General features: G+C 34.8%; 1 protein-coding gene across 1 annotated transcript in view; it reads left to right on the top strand.

Moving 5' to 3' along the window:
• Window positions 1-15,065, top strand: part of LOC148953291 (armadillo-like helical domain-containing protein 3) — a 62,056-nt gene extending 46,991 nt beyond the window's left edge. The window contains exons 12-15 of the mRNA XM_089088467.1: window positions 4,258-4,391; window positions 5,809-5,956; window positions 10,631-10,747; window positions 12,797-15,065. Coding sequence (XP_088944593.1) covers window positions 4,258-4,391; window positions 5,809-5,956; window positions 10,631-10,747; window positions 12,797-12,892 — 495 coding nt within the window. The 3' untranslated portion in view covers window positions 12,893-15,065. The remainder of the gene's footprint in view (window positions 1-4,257; window positions 4,392-5,808; window positions 5,957-10,630; window positions 10,748-12,796) is intronic.
• Window positions 15,066-23,210: the final 8,145 nt, after the last annotated feature.

A 23,210-nucleotide genomic window follows, 5' to 3' on the forward strand; every position in this document is an offset into this window, starting at 1 on the left:
TTTACTCATTTTAATATTTTATGGTGTTTATTTGAGATGGTGTACTTAGCCTTGTCGGTGGCTTTTACTTCATTTAAAACCTTTTGCCTGGGATTTTTTGACAAAGTACAAGTTTGGTTTTAACAGTCTGTGAAGTGTTTTCCTTATAATAGGCAATTTCTGAAAATTTTTGGAAGTTTTCTATCAACCATCCACATTTTCAGCATCATATTTTTCTAAAAATCTTTAATTAGGGAATTTTTATTATTGGTCGGTAGTACCCTCTTGTTTTCAAGTTTATTTTTTTAGTTTTGAATTTTTTTTTTTTTTATTATTTTTGCAATAATTATGGATCACCATTGCTGATACACAAAAAGGCTCGGCAAACCAATTTGAACATACTTGAATGATATTCAAAAACAATTTAGTTCTTAGAAGAAATTTTTTGTAGCTCCTCCTCTCTCTTTGTTCTAACTAAAAGGTTAGCAAATTAGTTTTAACAAACGATATCTTAGCTTCTTCAGAATGGAATATGGGAAAAAGGCTACTCAACATTAATTGGTCTCCCTAAGGTTATTCATCCAACCTATCAAAAAACACCTTCAAAATACTTATAAAAACGTGTTTGGTTTCCATTTATTTGATTAGTATTTATTTAATTTTGTTTGATTATTAGTATTTATTTTTTTATTCTAAGTATTTATTTGACGTAAATAGTCCTATTCGACCCTCTTTTTTTTTAGAGTTTTTGTTGCTGTTTGCATGAGTCACTCCTTTTAAACAGTTCGTTACGACGATCTGTATGTTGAAGTTCACCTTAACCATCAAATCACCTTAACCTTTTCTTTTCTTTCTATTTGTTTATTATTTTAGTTTAACCCTTGGGGTCAATTACAGATGTCATAAAGCTTATTTAATGAACTCTCTTTCTCCCTCTCCTTCGGTCTCTTTTTTCTTCTTTCTCCATTTTTATGAGTAAATGTTCTACTAATTATATAAATTAGTTTAATGTTAAGAGTTGTATTTCATAATCTCCCTCCTTACAGACTATTTAGCCTTTGTGGGGTCTGAAGATTGTACTGTTGAATGTTGTTTACTATTTTGTTGTTGAAATATATCTTATCTTAATTCATCCAGATGTAACCTGCTATGGTGTTTGGTAAAGTTTTAATAGGCTTGTTGTAGGTAATTCCTGAGACCACACTGGCTACGCCTGACAATGCGAGGAAACATAACACAACGTTAAAATAAGTCAATTTAAATCCAGTGAAAAAAGAAGAAAAGATGACAATTTTTCCAGGGGAGACCTTGGGCTTCCTATTTGCAAAAAAGTAGATACAAGTCTATGATACAAAATGAAAAGACTAAAATCATAAAATAAAAATTAAAAACGAATCTTCAAACAAATTCACTTATCTTCTCAGATGAACGGAAATTTCCGCCGAAGTATTAGTGTTTTATTTTTTTTCGCTGGCTGGGAATTTCCTCGTTTTTCCAGCTGTCCTATGTTTTCCCTTATTGACAGTTTCGATAAGCAGGACTATCAGCATCAATTCTGTGTCCTCAATTGTAATTTATAGGTTATATCAATAGACAATAGAAAATAATTTGACGACAGTTGTCTAAGGTTATCTCGATTTTTTTAGTGCTACTGAGTGCAACTGGCCCTAACACTTACTCATTACTGTTGTAGTGCTAGTCCTTATAATCCGTGATGTTATTATTGCCCCTGAGACGCCAGCGGTTGCCTTGCTTAAGCATTTTGTAACCTAAGCACGCTGAAATTAACCCAACAGTTTTGTATCACAAATTAAAACCACATGTTATGGTTACATAATGGTGATAATTTAGTGCATTAGTTTTTTTGTGCATTAACAGAGAAGTTTCAATGCATTATTTAAGTGTTTATTTTGCATTAATAGAGAGGTATCTATCACAAGGATAGCCTACACTAAGCTTTGCTTTTAATGTTATTTTTTTTTAAACAATAGCCTTATATTTTTAGTCAAAGGAACTTGACTTTTGTTCAAACCATTATTTTTTAACGTAATCAGATGGGTACTGTGGCATAATGTAACGTATAATAACTGGAGTATAATAACTCCACTTTAAACTAAACTACTTATATAGTTATACGAGTTATACTAAACTTTTTAGTATAAATCCAGTATTGTAATACTTAATTATAAGTTTTCACAAATAACTAATTTAAGTAGATACAAAGTTAATATATATTTCAAGGGAAATAATTCCAAGCTAAGTGGGCTATTACCCTTCGGATTTTTTTGTCACTGAACTACTAACGCATTGCTTTTTTGGTTATAGAATTTTTTTTTGTCAGGTTTGGGAAGTAAGCCAATTAGGAAGAATAGAGAGGTATACATAATGCTATTTTGCACAATTTATCTGGTACCTTTTTTTAAAAGCTTTTTTTCTTAAGAGACTGGGGCATGTGCCTCCACCAAAGCTTAAGATCAAACTATGCTATGTGTATTGGATGTTGTCATCTTTATTATTATCTTAAGCTTTCTCAATATACCGGTTTTAATAAATAACAGAGAAGTTTTTGAAATAATATATCACATTACTTCTCTGACACTATTTTTAAAAGTAACTTAAGTTGTCAATCTGATAAAAAAAATAAAAAATAAGGTTAAACTTACCATTTGGATTTTGATTCTGAATTTTATAATTTCTTTTGGAACAAATATTAAGTTATTTAGGGCATCATTGATTTTAATAATAAAAATACTGGATATTGTTCTTAAAATCAAAAATTATATGCTGATTTCACTCCTTTTTTTTAATCGGATCAGTGTCAAGAAGTGATCAGACTTTAAATAGGCTCGTAAACCTGACCTTTAACCGCAGTGTTTTTTTATCAATTTTGTTTTACCGTTTTCATGTCCTAATGGTGAAAGATAACCTGACATAACATGTTTCGTAAGGGATTAATTAGCAAACCTATTGCGTGTTTTGGGTGTTTTTACGGTCAGTCCTGAAGAACGAGCTCTGAGCGTAGAAAAAAGAACAACGGAAAAACTGAGGCTCATTTTTATGTTATAGCATTAATTGCTTAGTCAAAGAGTATGGGTAATTTGTGAGAGTGGGAACTGGCGCTAATGTTGACAAAAAAACTACCAATGTCATCTAGCGGTTGGCGACACTTGGTATTTTTCCTGTGTAATACTACTACTACTAACATCTCCCCGTAGCATCAAGCTGCCTGAGGCCAACACAGCTACGCACGCTCCTCCTCCATCCCAATCTATTCCGAGGCTTCCTCTTTACGCCCTCCCAGGGAGTTCCCGTTTCCTTAAGTTTTTACTTACGACTTCCTCCCACCCCAACCGAGGACGACCTGCTTTCCGTTTAGCCCTAGACAGAAAAGACAGTCTTTGGCGATCTGTCATCTTTCATCTGCATAACATGCCCTAGCCATCTCAACCTTTCTCTCAATTATTGCTCTAGAAAGCGGGATGGAACCACACTTTTCGCAGCCTACTGTTTAAAATACGGTCAGTCAGCCGGGTGCTCAAAACAATCCGTAGGCAATTTCTCTGGAAAACATCTAGAAAATCTTCCTTCGTTTTTTGGAGCGCCCATGCTTCAAAACCATATTTGACCGCTGCCATCACTGTAGCTTCCAATATTCTAATCTTGGTTCATAGGCTTATCTTCCTATTCTTCCAAACTTTTTTTTTAATTGTGAAATAACACCCTGGGCCTTGGCTATTCTACTTTTAACATCATCACTGCACCCACCGTCTTTACTAATAATACTACCAAGGTAAGTGTAGCTGACCACTTGATCGATCTTTTTATTACCCAAACTCACCTTTTCATCTTCACGTATTCCTTGCCTTAGCGACTTTGTCGTCTTAACATTAATTTTCAAACCTATTCCAGCACCCTGAACTCGCAAAACCTCAATTTGGGATCAGTAGTTTGTTGACGTAAAATTAGGTCTACTATTTTGATTCGGTCAGGTACAAACAATCACCTCATCAAAAACGTAAAAAAAAAATTAGAAGTTCCAGAGTCTATAAAGGGATTAAATCAAACAAATGCAATTTGGTTTTGTGGCTAAAAAATACAAAACATACTTTATTTTAAAAAGACTATGAAAAGAAACTGCAATTTTTTTTTAGATAAACATTTAATCATTGTAAAATTAAAAGGGTGCGGGAGGAGGAGATTCACTTATTCAACCTGTTTACTATTTAGGGGGGGGGGAACTTTTGTGTTCTGTGGCAAAATGATTTTTTCTTCTTCTAGGCCATCAATATATTTAATCTGTTTATAACATATGGAGATACATTTCTTTCAGTGGAAAGCCTGTACGATGACCTGTATTATGAGATTATTAGAAACAAATCCGTTTTCGACAACATATATTCTATGGTACTGAGGTAAGAGAAAAGCAATCACCAACTCTATTTCCCCTTGTATAACACTGTATAAGCAGTATAACACTGTATAACACTATAAAGCAGTCGTGTGGGACCTATTTAGTGTCCATTAAGTGTTGAAAATTCTCCATATATACTGAACCTGGTTGACTATGGATAATAATTGAACACGTAGCTGGTAGTTAACCGTAATTAGTGTTATGGCATTGGATAAAGCTTTTAATGACATTTTTATTCGGAAGAATTAGATGATGCACAGTATTTTATGCAATCGGCATGCATTAAAAGGCATGTATAATAATCCTGATAAGGAAAGAAGTTGTAAAAGTATAAGGAAAAAAAAAGACTGATTAAAAAGTCGGATGTACAATATTCAATACGTTAATCAAGTTTAAGCAGAGATAATTCATTTATGTAGTTTTTTTAATTTACTCTTAACTATAAAAGTAAATTAACTATAACTTTTATTTTTAATTATGATTTAACTACATTAACTATAAAAGTAGTTCTAGAACTCTCCAACGCATCGGGCGAAGTTGTTTTTTATTATTATTATTATTCTCTTATGACAGCTGGTGAGGAATGATCGGGAACAGAAAAGAATTAAGAATAGCACGCAGCCAAATTTAAATTGTATTTTGATTCTTTCTCTGTATTACGTTCTAAGATAATCAAACATTTTTTAGCAGATTCTGAGAAAAATATTCATTGATGGCCACAGTACATAAACGAGATTTGATTAAAATTTTAAACGACATTTTATCCAGTGAAACTGGGTAATGCATATTTAATTTGTTTATTATTGATTTATACATTTAATGGAGCATATTCCTTTCCTCTTTTTCACTGATGTTATTTTAAGGATATAAGGCACTCTGAGGGCAATTAGCCTAGAGAGTTACAATTAACATATATTAATCTGAACTATATCTAATAAACAGACCACCGGGCTTCTTATTTTCTTAATTGCCTACGCTATTTTACGTTATGTTCTAATGCTTTGAAAACATTTTCCTATTGCTTTTTCATATTCTTTATTGACAAAAGTTCGGAAGATGGTTTTCTTTATTTTGACAACGGATAAAAGACTATATATATATATATATATATATATATATATATATATATATATATATATATATATATATATATATATATATATATATATATATATATATATATATATATATATATATTATATATATATATATATATATATATATATATATATATATATATATTATAAAATAATTTATTATTATTCTACTTTATGTTTTACTATATATCATATTATATACATTATATATTTATTGCATAGGGGTTGCTGCAGTAGCTATAACTTAGTAAAACATTACATATAAAGGCTATGTTTATTATTAAATGTTTTTACAATGGATAAAAGACTATTTTTTATTAGGTATTCTAGTTCTGAAGGTGATAATAAGGAATACTCTCTGCGACTGATGACAAGTTTGAACAATATTCGGTCAATCATTGGCCATTTTACTCCAAAAGTTGATACCTGGTTAGCTAGTCAATCCTTGTCAACACCTACTGAAGCTCAAGTAAGTAAACTCAGCTGTCAAGATATTTAAACGACAAATATTTGGTTTATTATTGGAAATTGTATTGGACATTAGCTAGTCAGTCCTTGTCAACGCCTCTTGAAGCTCAAGTAAGTAAACTCAGTTGTCAAGATATTTAAATGACAAATAAAAGTTGACAAATATTCGGTCGATCATTGGCCATTGTACTCCAAAAATTGATTCCTGGTTAGCTAGTCAGTCCTTATCAACGCCTGCTGAAGCTCAAGGAAGTAAACTCAGTTGTCAAGATATTTGAATGATATATTTGTAAACGCCTACTGAAGCTCAAGCAGGTGAGCTCAGTTGTAAAGATTTTTAAATAACAGAAAAAATTGTGACAGTCTGCAGCCTATGCCAATTGATTGTGCTAACATTTTCCAAAGAAGCTAATTGATTGTAGTGATTGAAAGATTTCGTAAGAGGTCTACTAGTTTCCATACTTTCCCACTTGACTTTCTGAAAGGGAAAAGTTCAAGTTCAAGTTCCATTTATTTCCATAAATAACAATAACAAAAACAGTATCCCAAAGGGCTCTATGGCCCGTTATTTTGGAAACGACACAGAATAAATGACTAATATTAAAACTTGGCATAAACAATACTAAACAATGTATAATTTATAAATCTATAAGGAAAAGAAGTCAACTCATCGACAGTCCACACGAAACAGCGACCCTCCTATCACCCGACAATAAATAAAAAGTAAAATTCTCTACATCATCGAGGATCCAACGCCAACAAAACAAAAACACCCTTCCCCCCCAAAAAAAAACAAAACAAAAAACAAACAAACTAAAACAAAACAAAAAAAAAACACCATAAAGCAACTATAAATTATTTAATTATTTACCTTTAATAAGACACTTTTCATCCGTCTCTTAAAGGAGTCAAATGTGCGTGACTGTCGAATCTTAGCAGGAACCAAGTTCCAAGCACATCCCACACTTACGACCAGACCAAAGTCTGAACGAACCGAAGGAGTAGCCGGAATCATCACATCCTCCCAGTTTAGAACTGCATACAAATTTACTTCCCCTACTAGCTTAAGTAGTCCAGAAAAACAAAATGGGAGATCTCCGTGGAAGAATTGATATGCACATAACACTAGGGAGATTAAATGATAATGAATTTAGGATAGGTAATTATAATGAAATTATAAATAATCCGGTTGGTAAAGCCCCCAATATGAATTTATATGAAAATTTTGAGAATATTATTGATAGTGTTTTTGTAGAGGGGCTGAGATTTGGGGACTTTGGAGCTCGGTGGGGTGATGTATTTCCGGTTGTGCATCTTAACGTTCAGGGCCTGAATTCTTTGTTTGATGATATTCAATTATTATGTAGGAATTCGCATCCTGCAATTATCAGTCTTTTTGAAACATTTTTTAGCGAGAAATATCAGTGGATGTTCCCGATTACATTTCGAAATTTCTTCACCGCAAGACGGCCTAAAAAGGTGGACTCAGATTTTACATCCGAAATAATTTTCAGGCTGTACTAAGACATGATTTATGAACAAATAATGAAAAGGTATTTGAATCACTTTTTATAGAAGTCCCAATCAACGCTAAGGAAAGGGTAATAATAGGCGAAGTATATCGTTCTCCAAGTGGATCTATAACTCAATTTATGGAAACATTAGAAGATGTTCTTGGAAAAGTTTTTGCTGAAGAATCAGAAGTTGTATTGATGGGTGACTTTAGCCTCGACCTTGCGGAACCATCATCTAGACAGGCGTCTAATCGTTTGTCTTTATTAATTTCGAATCGTATGGATCCGTGTATAAGCATACTGACAATGATTTCTAACCAGTCAGCAACATTAATTGGCAACACTTTTTCAGCACTACGCTTTCTCAATAACGAAGTACTGCTTTCCGATAATTCCGACCATTTGCCAGTAGCAGCCTTGTTTCCAATCCTCCAAACTCCAAAAAGATTAGTCCCCCAGGATACACCGAGATTCTGTTGCTAACCAGTGGAGCTGGATAGACTGAAAGAAGATCTGAGTAAATCTTCATGGGACTTTTCTTCACCAGAAAATATTAATTTGGGCAATTATAACGATATATTTGGCCAGTTTTATGACACTGTTAAGGAAAAATGTTAAGTGATGTCTTGCCTTGACAAGCGCTAGTTCAGTACTGAAAGGGTTCAAAGGGTTCGAAAGGCAAACAAAAATTGTTGAATTCTGCAGTCATGTTAGTTTATTGTACCATTATTGATTTTCTTTTAAACAAAGTTTTTCTGATCAAAGTACGTGCAAAAGTGGAACTTCAAGATAAACTAAAATTACTGCTTTACAGTTTATTCAAAATATTTTTTAAAACCGTGTTTTTCTAAATTTTTTATATATTTGGAGAATTTTGAAAAACTGGCGTTTCAGACTAAAAACACAAAACTAAAATAACAAAACAGGATTGGAGCAGAAAAATGATTACGTAATCTGCAAAAAAGGAGTCATTTATAAAGCTCTATTTAGTTTTTTCGAGCCATGATTTCGATTATTTTTATTTTACAATTTCAATTCTATAAAAAACTCACATAAGCTTAGTTTTAAATAAAGTGTTAGTTTTTCAGAACTCTACAAATATAGAGAAATATTACGAGTCAGTTTATTTGAAATACTTTTCAAAAATATGTTGCATAAACTGCGAAGGGGTGTTCTTTTTTTAACATCAATTTCGCTCTTTACCTTCATCAGAAAAGCTTGAACAAAAGTAAATTTGTTCTTTCTTTAGGTTTTAAGAATACACGCAATAAAGCTTAAAAGATCTTTGTCCAACTTAGGTGACGAAACTATAGAAGTCCATATGAGCTTTTGCAAAAAAAATATATGGTATTATATATATGTTTTGCTTTGCGTCTCTCTTAAGATTTCCCTTAAAAAATCTGCAATTTTGTTGCATAAAGAATCCATGGAGTATATTAACCTTGGTATTTTTGAGAAGTTTCAGATAAAGAATGCAATTTTTTGTGAAATATTATCCAATTTGAAATAGATACAGATTTAAGAAACGGGAAGGGCATTAAAAGAATTCAAAATGTGTAGTTAATATAGTTACGTAGATTCATGTTTCGTTAATGTTATTTTTCTGTCGCAGTGCTGCAAAGAATTTTGTACTTCTCATAAGAACGTATAATTTTATTATTTGTGCTTTTGATACCTTCTATTTTTTTTTTCATTATTTTTTTTTATTATTTTTTGCTTCTTCTTTGGCCATTTTAGGGAAACTAGCCATTAGAAATAAAAATTGCGCCATTAGAATCACCGTAGTCGTACTCCTACATAGGATAATTATAGTCCCTACCTTGAACAATAAGAGAAATCACTTTTTTGCATGGAATTTGTAATTGCTGAAATTTCTCCTTTGTTTATTCTTCTTTTATGTCTTCGCCGCTTTGTGGGGTGCTTGAAACTGAATGCCCAATTCAAAGAAAAGTTGTCTTACCCAAGATTCGAACAGTAACAGCATTTGTTTTTTACTTTTTGCCGTTCCCAATCACTCATTCATTGTGGGCTAGAATTATTCGAAAATAAGATACCTTAGGACTCGAAGTTCTATCACCACTCGATGCACCTTTTTTGTGCTCTTTTCAAATGTAAATACAAAAAGCATTGGACCTTTGAATGGAATCTTTTAACATATATTACGATGTTGCATTTGCCTGCTAGCTCTGGTGGCGCCAATTTAGGGCATGAGGGTATTTGTCCCGCCAGTCCCCCCCCCCTGTATTTTTAAGAATACTTTTTTTTTAAGTATTTTAGTTGGAAATTGCGTTTTTTGGTATTTTTATTGAAAAAACAACAAACTTCCCCTCTCTTAGATATATTTGCCTCCCCCCCTCCTAAAAAATCTTCAATTGACACCACTAGCCTAAAACTAGCGTAGTTCTGTTAGTTATCCGACGATTTATGTAATTTTGGGTACATAAATTTGGGTAAATTTAGAAAAAGCACGTAGATGTGGAAATTAGCTTTCAAACGAACTCTTAAACAGGTCTTAATGATATTATAGTGCCCCACTAGCGGTGGAGAAAAAAAAGAGATACATTTCCCGTGCAAAAAGGTGATTTCTCTCTTATTCAACGTAGGGTTGTAATTTCCCTAAGTATGGTTTACGACTATGCTGATTTTAATTATTTATATTTTATTTTGATATAATTTTCAAGGGGTTTCGGAATCAATTAATAAGAATTAATAATAATAATTAATAAGAAACCAATATAAATTCTTATTAATTGGTTTCTCCAATAAAATTCTACTATGAAGATTCTTCAAAATAAGAGTTATCGTTCCTAAATCAGCTACAAAAGGCAAATTAGCTACAGATTGATATTATCAGCAATATACACCCCTTGTCATTATTTTACCCCTTATTTAAATATTGATTAATTGTTTTCGTTTGATTAATTGAATTAATTAGTTAATTAAACTAATTATAATCAATGCTGGTTTCGTCTGTTGCTTTTTTTTATCTTAGGCTGTCTATTTACCACTTTGTGGATTCTATTCTTTTTTGTATTCTAATCTATTATTCTATTCTTCTTTATTCCATTGTTCTCGGCTTTTTTTATCATTTCTATTCTTTACTTTGTAGCTTCTGTCTATTTACCACTTTGTAGCATATATATAACACTGATTGTTTGTAGATACTTGAAGTTGTTCGTAATGGGTACGAGAGCTTGACCTTGAAATTAGTTGACAATTTGGACCAGTTTCAAAGATACACGGAAACACCAAACCATACTGCCTTCTTCGCGGCTTTTGTGAGTAACCTTTTGTTAATTTGACTATACTTTCTACTTTCTTTCTTTTTGTGAAAAATTTATTAAGCTTATGTTGTGTATAGATAATGTAACTTGTGCAACATCTTTTGCGTCAAATAGTTAAAACTTTTGAACTTTTGTGCTCTTGACAATATGAATGTATGACGTTCTAATAATACCAAAAATCAATATCATTTGGACCAAAAAGGATGGTGCTCAGGTGAAAAATAAAATAGTAAAAGAAAAAAGAGGTACTTATCTGTTATAGTGCCTATGTTAAGTTCTTCATACATTGACGGTCTGTAGAACGGGTTTCTTCGTTAGTTTCTTTCAGCTTAGCATGAAACAAGACAAAGAGAAGTGACAGAATATGTGGGAAATGCATAAATTTGGGCTATATATTTGAAGATGGGGGGGGGGGGTAAATATTTGGACAATCTGAAGTTAGAAAACAATTCTTACATGTATGTAAATATATGTAAGTAAATCATTATGTAAATCATTATGTAAGTAAATCATGTATGTAAATTCTTACAAAGTTACATGTATGTAACTTTGCCCCTTGTAAATTTTTATTAATGAAAAAGGACCATTTCTAAGGAAAAAGTCTAAGAAATAGTTTGAATAATTCTTCCGTCACTCGAAAGAGGAAAATAATTCCTCGATTTTTGAAATCCGGTCAAATCCTATCCTTTCCATCCATTTATTCCCCCTTCCATCCATATTCGAAGGATCCTAAGGCTCCTCCAGTGGGTTTTTACCCACTTGCCACATTAGCAGACGCGTATTTGAAGGATTTAGACATGGTTCGACAAGGTTTGGAGTCAGCTTGAGCAAATGAAATCTTTTGCATCATTTTTCTTCGGATATGATGCAGAATAAATGCTGTACTGATAAAGATGCTAATCAAGGTTTTCGTTCGCTATGTTTCATGCTCATTTTGTATCTGTAGTTCATCTCATTTTGTATCAGTAATATTCATTTTGTATCTGTATGCATTAAGTCTTCACTGAATATTCCACAACTCGACAAAAATTTAAAGTTTTAAGTGTCGTAATTTTCCCGGGCAAAATTTTACAAATTGAATTTCCTCTTACAATGTGCGATCCTCCTTACTTTTTATACAGAGATCAATTGGATAATAGCAAGGCCAAATTAGTTCATTATCTGACGAACGAAATTTAAATTTTGGTTTTGAAGTAAGTAATAATGAAAAAAAAATATGCGAAAAAATCAATGAAAAATTTGAAAATTTTAGTAATGTGCAAAAATTTCGTTCGATCCTAAAATTTAGTTACAAAGAAACGGTAAGATGGATTAATGAACTCCTACACATAGATTATGATAGGCTGCCGAAAATTGTGTGTTTGGTACTCTAGTTTAGGCGAAACAAAAAGCAGGATGTTTAGAATGGATTAGGAAAAATTAATAAGAATAAGAAAAGAATTTGAAGGAAGCCGGAATTCCACGAAAGGTTGCTGGACGTGAAGCTCTAAATTGAATTGACTGAGTGTAAAACTTACCCAGCTGCGTCTTTATTCGGGATCTTGGGACTGCAATATTTTGTTGGTAGTGGAAATACTATATTGCTCAGTACTAACTAATTTTAGGAATAAAGATCTATAGACGGGGTGCCATCCGCTATTTTAACTAGCAGATTTTTTTCCAGTCCATTCAGCATGAATGTTTCGAATGAACCACTCAAATTATTTGGACATGTCCGTAGAATGCGCAAAGACCGATTAAGTACGTCTTATTCATTTATATATAGTGTGGCACAAGTAATAACAAGATCCTCTCCTTCCCAAGGTTGGTCTGAAGACCTTTTCCCTGTACTCCTGGGGCTCAATATCTTTTTTCTTCACGATATCATAAAATCTGAGAAGTCAAAGTAGGAGCCGTGAAGAAAGTGGAATAGAGAAGAAACCCTTCTGTGTGATCATTTTTGTTATTTCTGTTTCTCTTTCTTTTCCCATGTCTCTTTTTGTTCTGTTCATCGAAGTTGAAATTTTTCCATATTCATCTTTAAATGCTACCTCTTCCTTTCAGATCCGAAATGTAATTGTCGAAGCACGTGCTTACATTGATTTAGACTCCATAGATCATCAGAGTCTTCTAAATGAACCTTGTGTAACGCCAACCTGAATTTCATAGCTTGATTGAATTGTGTGTTATTTATGATCAGCGTTCTTAATTATCTCTCTTTCTCATTAGTGAGTGTCTGTGTAATTTGCCTAAGTGTAGAATGGAAAGTTATCTATGTTTGTATCTACAGTTGAAAAATGAAGAATCCAATGTAGAATTTTGTTATTAATATTAATTTGTTCTTTAACAGATTTAGCATTAACTCTTGTTTTAAACCATTTCTTTCTTTGACATTTTTTTTTTTTCTCAAGCTATTGGACGATTTTATAAGCTCCAAAACAGGAATTCTGATTATCTATACTTATAAAAGACTATTTACAAAAATGATTGAGTTATCTTTCTAAATTACATAAATCTAGATAGAAACGCTTGGGAATACCGCTTTGTGAAAGAAAAGATTGAGTCCCAATGGTTACTCTTGATCAGCGGGTTGGAAGGTTTATCCCCCTATTTGTTTTGCTTCCTTCTCCCTAGATTTTTTTGTGTATATTTTTGTATTTAGGGTTGGCGTAACTTGCAAACCTCGCATGTTGATTAAGCCAACTTTGACATATTAATTGGTATACAATTAATTTTATTTCTTTGTTTTTTAACCTAAACAAACCAAAACCGCATGATTCATGGAGCAAAAAACACCACATATTAAAAACAAATGTTCATGAATAAACATAAATACAAAAAGAGGTCATTGTTGATAATGAATACGACACAAGACATAAATTTCCTCCTATTAAAATACGTCCAGACTATATGTCTAGACTCGTATCCCTTCTTACAGTAATGTTCTTGTATCTATTCTTACAGTTCCGGATCACATGAAAAATCAATTGCAAACAAGGATTTTGTTGATCGGTCAACTTCCTTCATATAAGGACTTGACTTAGACTTTGTGTTGTAAATTAAAAATCAGAAACCTAAGTCAAAAATGATTTATATCTAAGCATCCAGATCTAGAACCTAAATGTATTCTTGATTGGATATAAAATCTACCAGTAACTTACTTGCCTAAGAAAGCGCATGAAACTTCATGGGAGTCCTATTTAACTGAATAAACAGGGGTTGAGTTAAAACACTGAACGTAATTTCTTCCGTGGTGTTGGCACATGGAAAGAGAGCCACAACTGCAGTCTTCCTTCACTCTGGAGAGGAATCTTACCAAATGTAATTGGCCAGTGTCTTCAACAGCAGCTAAACATGCGAGGCTATACAGAGAGCAGCTGAAGCCTATATATGTTTAAAGCGTATTTACAATCAGAATCTCAATGGTTTCTGATCAAAACAAGAGATTATGCCCTTTTTTTTCTCAAGGCTGGGGTTCTTTGTTAAAATTTTCAGTTAAATAGAACTTCTTCAAAGAAAAACTAAAAGTCCAGCCAAAAAATAGTTGGGCTGGACTTTTAGTTTTTCTTTGAAGAAGGGGGCAAATATTTTTCTCTTGCTGACACCAAAGAGTATGTGTTGTAATGCTATGTGCTATGTCCACACAGTGCTATGTAATGAAATTTGAAAGGTGAACCCCATTGTTTTTTTTAATTGATTTCGTTTTTGCAAATATGGACTATTAACCTATAGAAACAAACTTAGAAATTATAAATATTTGATTTTAAACTGCCTAAAACTCCGGAATGACTGCGCTTGTAATTGTTCGACGTTTTATTGCCCCTGCGCAGGACATTGATCGAAGTTATATTGCTTCTTGATTGAGAGTTAATGCTCAATATGATTGTCTATTTTCAATTTTTTTATGTTGAAGAAATTTGAGAAATTTGATCAGCAAAAAAAATTATTAAGGAAAAGTGAGGAGGAAGCGTCAATGAAACCTCGCAGAAGAGTTTCTCTGATAAAAATATCTTTAACAGAATGTAATTCAAATTTTAGACTTCTGACATAAATTCTATAGCGTATTGTTTCAGAGGTTAAATTTTAGAAAATATGTAAATGATCGAAAGTAACTTACCTGCTAATTTGAAAATGAAAGAGCTAGAAAAATCCAAAAAAGATTAACGCTATTCTAGAAGAAAATTATTTTTATTCTGTGTTTTATTACCAAGTATGAGTATATTCTCTATCTATGTTTGTAAATAAACTTACCCCTAGTTAAATACTTATATCTAGACCTTTTTTCGTGTATACAACCATTTTGTTTTATATTAATAAAATACTCGAGCATGGCTAGAAATTCAGATCTAAGGAAAGTTTTAGAAATTTTGTGCAAAATTGTTTTTTTTTTCAAGTCCCTCTTTTCTGGCAAAATAATACAGAAAGTAGCCTTTTCACCTCGCCATGGTGTCAAGGGATGCTGGATTGAGAACAAGTTCAGAAAAGGTTTTCCTTTAAAAAACTTACGAAATCACATTTTCTTTTCGTAAAAAGAACAAACAATGTGCAATAATGCCATAAAAAATATATTGAAAAAATCAATATAGCAAAGGATTAGCCAAGTTAATTCGAGAAGCTTTGAGACCTGCTTTTATATTCAAAATTTCAAACTCAGCGTGTTTTTTTCTTAATTTCACATTCACTGACTTTTTGCAATTTTTTAACACAAAATATATGCCCTCTTAACAGTTGCATTTTTTTTAATTTGGGTTTTCCCAAAATTTTCCATAGCAGATCCAAAAATTATAGAACTAAGGTTTTCGTTACGCTGTAAAAGGCAACGGATAGTCCCAAAAGCTGAATATTTTCTTCTGGAGCTTCTATTGAGCTTGGTACGATTTTTCTATGAGTTCATTATAACTAAACTGTTCGAAACAAACTCCAGTAAGTTTAATCCCATGAAATGCAGCCCTCAGATATGTTAACACCTATTCAATCTTCACAGTAAACCTAATCTTCATGTAGTTAAAATAGCCATTTAATTCTCCTCTACTTAACTCAATATCCGTGCAAATCGCTCAACTCAACAACACAGGGGAAAATTTCTGCCTTCATAATAGGGGACAAGACAACCCATAGTCCAAAAAACTGAAGATTTTTTCTGGAGCTGCTAATGAGCTTGGTGCGATTTTCCTATGGGTCCATTGTAACTAAAATATCTTCAAATCGAAGTCCATTTAACTTAATCCTATGAAACACACCCCTCAACCCCTATTCAACTTTTTTCGTTAAAATATTCTTATGTAATTCAATACCCATTAATTTTCTTCTAGTTAACTCAATATTCATGCAAATAACTCAACTCAATATAGGGGAAAATTCTAAGTCAGCCCTTTTGTCAGCCTGTGATAATGTTTAACTCAAATGAATTTGTCTTTATTCATTATCTTAGTGTGTATGTGTTTTTATTTTCTTTTTAGTGTAGCAATTCCCCTTTGATAAGAAATGAGGAGCTTGTTCTTCTGTCTTATATATATATATGAAACCAGCAAACCTGTGTTATGCAAGGCCTACGCTGGCTTGGATGTTTAGGTAAGGTCTGTGAAGCCATCTGGCTTGAATGTTTAGGTAAGGTCTGGGGGGTTTTGTCAATGGCAGATATGGAGCAGTGTTTTGACTTATAGTTTTGTGTAACTATGGGTAACAAAAAGTTGTTTCTTGAAATCAAGACCTCTTTTCGCCATATATTTAAAAAAATTTCTTAAAGACAAGTTTTTCAGGGAAAAGTAAAGAACTATATCGAAACCAAAATCGATTAGATATGAAGTCATACAATAGTCATGCTTGCTGTAATAGCTGCAGCGCAGTAAACAGTGAAGCATGACCCATAGTAGCCGAAGTTCAAAACAGCTTTTAAAGAAACTGTGGTGGAAGTTATTTCCAATGTAATATTATTTTGGAGGTAGTAAGTTTCATTTAGATCCAACCGAACAGTAATTTGCAACTACGAGAGAAAAATCTTGGAAAGGTTTATTTTAAAGGAAATTTACAATTAGTATAAAAATAATTAGTACAAAGTACTTACTTTGTAATTAACAAAACAATATTTAAAGTAAAATCCATTTTTTGACGAAAAACTGCATCTTCGTATAGATTCTATCTTTCTTCCTTCACGTTTCGGAGAAATTATGTTGTTTAATGTTTGAAACAGTACTTCAAAATTGAAACTCTTTGAAATAAGGGCGATTTGAATACATTGCTCGGCGTTTAATTGATTTCTGTTCTCCGTTTTTATGTTCCTTAGAGTTTAAAAGGTTTTTTCGCACAAATATGTTGTCCCAAATGGCAGCAATTTTTTAAGCGCCTCTTCTTGTGCAATTTTGAAAGCCTTTGCAGCTTTTGACATCCAAAAAGACCACAGGTTTGGTTTACTCTCAAATTGAAAATGTGCTTCAGTATTAGATCGAAGTACTAGAATTGCTTCTGCCAAACCTGAGGGTTCTTGGCCAGTTATTTGGTTTGGGACGCGGGTCGGTATTGTGACTCTAAGCTTAGCCAGAGTGAACCCAGCTCTAAATGGGTACCTGGAGAAATCTGAGGAAGGTAAGCAGGAAGGGTGTGCGAAAGCACAGGATGGATGGCCCCCAGCCCCCCCCCCATTGCACTTCCTGGCTGAAGGGCCTCGAAATTTAGATCAGCACCGCCGGTTTGGACGCTAAGGGTCTAGTGCCGCCATACTTACTTTTACTTACTTTACTTTTTATTTATCACTTATCGTATCTAATCATCTCCTTCTGGCTTTTTTTTTCCAGAAAAGCAGTCCACACTATCACTTCCGTCCCATTTTTCCATTTTCTGACCCTCTGATTGTTCCTGCCCAGAAAACGGAAAAATGGGACGGAAGACTTGTCTACATTCCCAGATTTCCATTCCATTTTTCCAGAAAATGAATAGTCTGGACCCGACAATATTCAATATGGCTTGGCAAGCGGTAAAAGTTGCCTTTTATTACGGCTTTACACGTCCCTTTCCATTTTACCATACTTGCTTTTCTGTTTAGCCAAAGTCTCGCCAATCAAGAAGCGGACAGCAGAACTATCCTTCGTCCTATAAAAGCGTCCTTTTGGAATATCAAGGCCTGACTTCACTACCCAGAAAACCTGGATTCCGAACGTACTAAAATCTGAGAAAAATCCAAACGATATCATTCAAACATTCAGTCCACGGAGTCTTTATTGTATAAAAAAAATGAATCTGCTGATTTCACACGAAAGAATCCAGATGAAAAACAGACCCCTTTTCCCCGGATCTGGTTAATTAGAATCCAACTTTCTTGGTATTAAACCCAGGCCTTTGGGTTTCTTGAAGAGAAAACTGTAAAGCAACAGCCAGAAAAATTGTTACTACCGAGTTATTAGTAAAAAGCGCTAAGTAAAGTAACCAAATAAAAAAATAACTAGTTTTTCAGATATTTATTGGTTCGGTTCAATAATCATTTCGGTAATCGCAGCTCAAATGACAACCCTAAGAAACTGGAAAAATGAGCTTCAGTAATTCAAATTAAGATCGGTTAGCACAATTATAAACACTAAGTCTTCTTAAAGAAAGTACATCAATTGACTCCACCTTCACCAGCAGGTCCCTCAGATTTTTCTAATATTTTTTTACACTTTCATGCGCATGATATTCCGCTCAGTATTGAAACTTCAGACGTTCAAATATGGCAGATAAGTATCCAGATAAACATTTTAAATTTTTTTTCGTTTATCTGTATGATCATCTGCGATTTTCATAGTTTGGAACTGAAATATTGAGTAAAATATGCTGCAAGTGAAAGTGTTTCTAGATGTTTGAAAAATTTGGGAAATACGCTGATAGCGATAGTTTGAACCAATTGAGTACGTCCTTTAAACTGCACAAACGTACGACTACGTATATTGACCCTAAACTATTAAAACTTGCTAAAGCCTAAGGAAATCACAGAATGCTGGCAGATCATTTGGTCATGACTTTATAAAACTAATTTTTTGCGAAGTGTCATCTGCAAAACACCAAATTAAAAAGACATTGGATTGGAACTGAGCATATCAAGTTTTCTGATGGCATTTATCGCTTCCGCTGCCCTAGATTTTGGAATACGTTCGAGACGCATTTTTTTTTGAAAAAAACACATTTTTTTGTTTTGAATTCGCCGCTCGTCGTTACATTGGAGTCGAATTTTCAAAAGTAAAATGCTGAATGAAAAAATCGTTGCCCCAGCGTAATAGCGCAAATCCAGAGGGAACAAACAAAAACAAAGAATATGAATGATATTGTACAGAAAAAAGTAGTAGACTATCAGCCAAAATTTTTGAAAATCTCTTTTTAATAAAAAAAAGATCCCGGCTTTTATCAAACAATCCCTTTTTTTTTTTTAAAAAAAATCCCGGACAAAAAAAACCGGACCGCAAAAAAATTCCGGAAAACCGGGATTAATCCCGGACGGTGGCAACCTTGATTGCATGTAATTAAAAACAAAATAGTTTTTAAAATAGGATAATCTTTTTACGAAAATTGCATTTTTCTGCATTGGTATTATGCATTATATATAACAGAATAGTATTTTTAACAGAAATGTATCTATAACAGGAATAGTATTTTTAACTTTATAAAAAGCATGTAGCCTAGATATAATCATTATTATGTAAACTGCATAAGTATTCCAGTTGTCCTAGTAACAATTTTGTGAAGGCCTTGAAAACTAAAAAAGTTCTTTAAAATTTTAAGTAAGTTTTGATTGACTTTGGCCTACAAGTTATTTTCTTCAGGGTAAAATGAAGTTCTCTAAAATGAAATATAATCCTGGTTGCAGCGGTAGCTAGGAATCCGGGTTGCAGTGGTAGCTAGTTACCTAGTAAGAAAAATAGAATCAGATCAAAATAAGAAGTAAACTATTAGAGCCGCCTCGTCCGAGCCCCCTATATAGGAAACTTATCGTCCTTTGGCCTGAACAACAAGGGAAATATATTGGCTTAATTATAGTAAAGAATATCCGGGTTGCAGCGGTAGCTTGCAATCTAGTAAGAGACAATCACGTCCAATACTAAGATTCCAGTAAGGCCCAATCCATGTGTTTGATATTTTACTCTCAACTTGGAGAAGATCGTCATGGTAATATACAATTTCTAGAAACGCAGATTGAGGTATATGGCAATCGTGAAGACTGTGATCTGAACAAGGCCTATAAGCCTAGGAGGTATTTTATCTAGCCAAGCCCTTTGGAGGTTCTCAGCAACATTTGACAGCCCACCCTCACTAAACGTAGTTTCAGAACGGGCTATGTCATATTATGGATACAGCTGTGCATGCTGTGTATCTCACCGGCGGATCTAGAGGAAAATCTTGGGGGGGGGCCGCGCCGGACACAGGGCGCCAAAAACTGATTATACAGGACTAATTTGATAGCTCTTTATTTATACTACTTTAAAAAGTATTTTATTTTTAAATACAAAAGTGACTAGATGTTGCAATTTCCTTTAAAATGAGCTATTATACAGCTCTCTATGATTTTCCAGTGCCCAGCTAGCTGAGCAGAAAGAAAAAGCGGAAAGAAAAAAATATCCCGTTTGTGGAGAATAACGTGGTAAAAGTCAATTTTCTTGATTTTCAAGCCAATATATTTTCTTTGTTATTCAAGCCAAAGGGAGGTAAGTTTCCTTTATAGAGGATTCGGACAAGGCGGTTCTAATGGTGTACTTTTTGTTTTGATCTGACTCTTTTTTTAGGAGTTGGGGGGTTTTATATTTCTTGACATTGGAGGTGATCGTCTCTTACTAGGTTGCTAGCTACCGCTGCAACCCGGATGAAAACACTGCCAAATATGCTCATAAAGGTAAAACGTAGCAAAAGAAAATAAAAACAGTACCACACTACATAACTAAACTCAATCGGCGAGCTTTTCTGAGAGCGAACATATCGATAGCATCGTCTGTTTTCGGCAGTTCGTCTCTGTAAGTCTGCATGAGTAGTAGAGCCTCCAACCTCTCTTCAGTCATCGTGCTTCGTATTGATGAACATGTCCTGTCAACCTTTGAAAACATTCGTTCTGCTTCACAGGTTGACACAGGAAGCGTCGCGAGAATTGTCAACAATGCGAAGATGTTGGGAAATACATTTTCCTGACAACTGTTCAGCGCTGAAATAGCTGTTTTCGGTTTTTGCACGGTTTCCTTAGACCAATACTTGTTCCAAATCTCGAACTCGGTTTTAACGTCTATCTCCGTACCCACGAGCAGCTCCTTGTACTTTTCGTACCCTGGCTGAACGTCCTCCCAGCGTTTGCCATTAACCACAGCCGGGATCAAAGCTGAAAGTTTTGCAGCATTCGTAAAATGGCAGCTGAACCGCTCCGTAAAATCAAGCAGCATGGCGTCCAGGGCTGGAATAAATGCCGCCATCCTATAATGACTTTCTGGATCCATCTTGGGTACCCCTGCCCGGTATGTAGAACGTGAAGCTATGCGTGGCTGCGTTACCTTGATGGTAGCATCAATCTTTTCGGCCATTTTCAGAAGATCTTCGTAAAGCAGTCTGAATTTGGTTTCGGCATGTGATCGCATATCTTCCATCATTGCCTTCACGCTGCTAATGAGGGACAAGGCTCTCACGAGGTCACCATCCTTCTGTTGTAGTGACTCGGCCAAAGGTTTCATGATCGACGAAAACGAATTCAGGCAAACCAGTCCTACGAGTGTATCTGATTTTTCAATGCAGGATCGTAATGCATAAGCTCTGCTACTTGCCTCTCGATCGTGCAATCCTTCCATCTCCTGCAGAGCAGAAACGATCGACGGAAGGGAGTCCCAAAACCTGCTGATTGCTTCGTGTCTCTCTACAAATCTCGTGGTACAAAGACTGACGAGTGTCTCTGTTTTAGCTTTGTCCGCGATAAGATGCTTTTTTAGAAGTCTTGTTCTCTTGGCACTTGAGCTGAAGTGAGAAATTGTGTCTCGAACAACGTCTTGGGCATTGCGCAGAATGGGAACTGAAACTATCTTTGAACATGAGAGATTTGTGGCATGGCTCACACAGTGGAAGTAATCTGCCAGTTCACACTGGCGTTTAACTTCAGCAGCAGCACCATTTGTCAAGCTTGCCATGCTAGCAGCTTTGTCGTATCCTTGACCAACGCACTTTGACAAATCCAGATTTGACTTCCTGACCTCACTCAACAGCAGCTTCCCGAGGCTCTTGCCGTCTAGCTTCTCTTCGATGCTTCTACCGTCGTCACTTTCCTCATCTCCAGCGAGTCTTGACAGGGTTTGAAAGGCATCGACAACTGCAAAAGGATCTTCTCGAATCACGTATCCCTGCTCGGTTTTACACACATAACGACAAACAATGACCATCAGCTCCCTGGTCTGCCTGTCTGTTGACTCGTCCGCAAGAAGACACCAAACCGTTGCTTTGTTTGCTTTTCTCACTACTTCGGTTTTTATCATTTCCCCAATTGTTCCAATCAGTTCATTCTGGATCTGTTTACTCGTATATTTGGCGTTGCTCGGTGCATTTTCAAGTAAATTTTTAAGTTGCGAGTTTCCACTCTGAATCCGATACCGAAGTAGGTGGCGGAAATTCCCGTCGTTTACTGCTGTAATGACATAAGAGTCTTGGATATCAAGTTTGCCATCATCACGGTGGCCACGAAGGGGGATATTCTGTGCCCCGCAAAGCTTGACAGTTTCAACAACGCTTCTCAAGAGTGCACGGTTCTGCTGTATTTGCTTGACCCTTTCACAGTCCAGAGCATTCCTGATATATTGATCTTGACTACCGCGCTGAAACGTTGTTAGCAGCGCGGCAGCTTTTTCCTGGCAGTGTTTGTGAAACTGTGCTTCAGCATGGTTTGTCAGCGCACCATCTTTCCCGGTAAGTTTCGAATAGTCTTTTAGCGGTTTCAAGACCAACTTTCCCATTTTTTGCCCTCCGCCGCCTCCAGGTAAAGCCGACCATCCTCCTCCGCTTTCGTTGGTCCTCATCAAAACACAAACACTGCACCAAAGGCCTTCGTGGTCTGGATGACGACTGACTGCGAGCCAAGGATACCGGGCAAGATGTTCGGTATTCAAGCGACGCTTGACTTCGCCACCTTTTCTCTTTTGTGTCGAGACTGGAAGATCAGATTGGTTCTTCGGCTTCCACCTTTCGTTCATAAAAAACATAATTTCGCCAGAAGACAACTGATTTCGCTCTTTCAGCGCTACTGCAATACCAAAGTCATTCGACGGCGTGAAGTCAGTTTCAGGCGAAAAAATAGCGCTGTGATTCTGCTGCGGGTGCGGGGACTGTGAAATCAGTGTTGGGCTATGTACCACCAAGGTTTGAGTACTGCTTCTTGATCCTTCAGTCAGCTGATCAGTGTGTGTCGTTTCGCCGAAGTTTGTTATGAAGGCCGTCTGTGAAGTGGACGGAGTTGTTGGTGACAGTTCGTTCTCCTGGCTGAATGCGTTTTTGTGCATTC

The sequence above is a fragment of the Artemia sp. Qi Xiang Cuo genome, chromosome 4, assembly GCF_049724085.1.
Source record: "Artemia sp. Qi Xiang Cuo chromosome 4, ASM4972408v1, whole genome shotgun sequence".
In the NCBI taxonomy this organism is placed as follows: Eukaryota; Metazoa; Arthropoda; class Branchiopoda; order Anostraca; family Artemiidae; genus Artemia; species Artemia sp. Qi Xiang Cuo.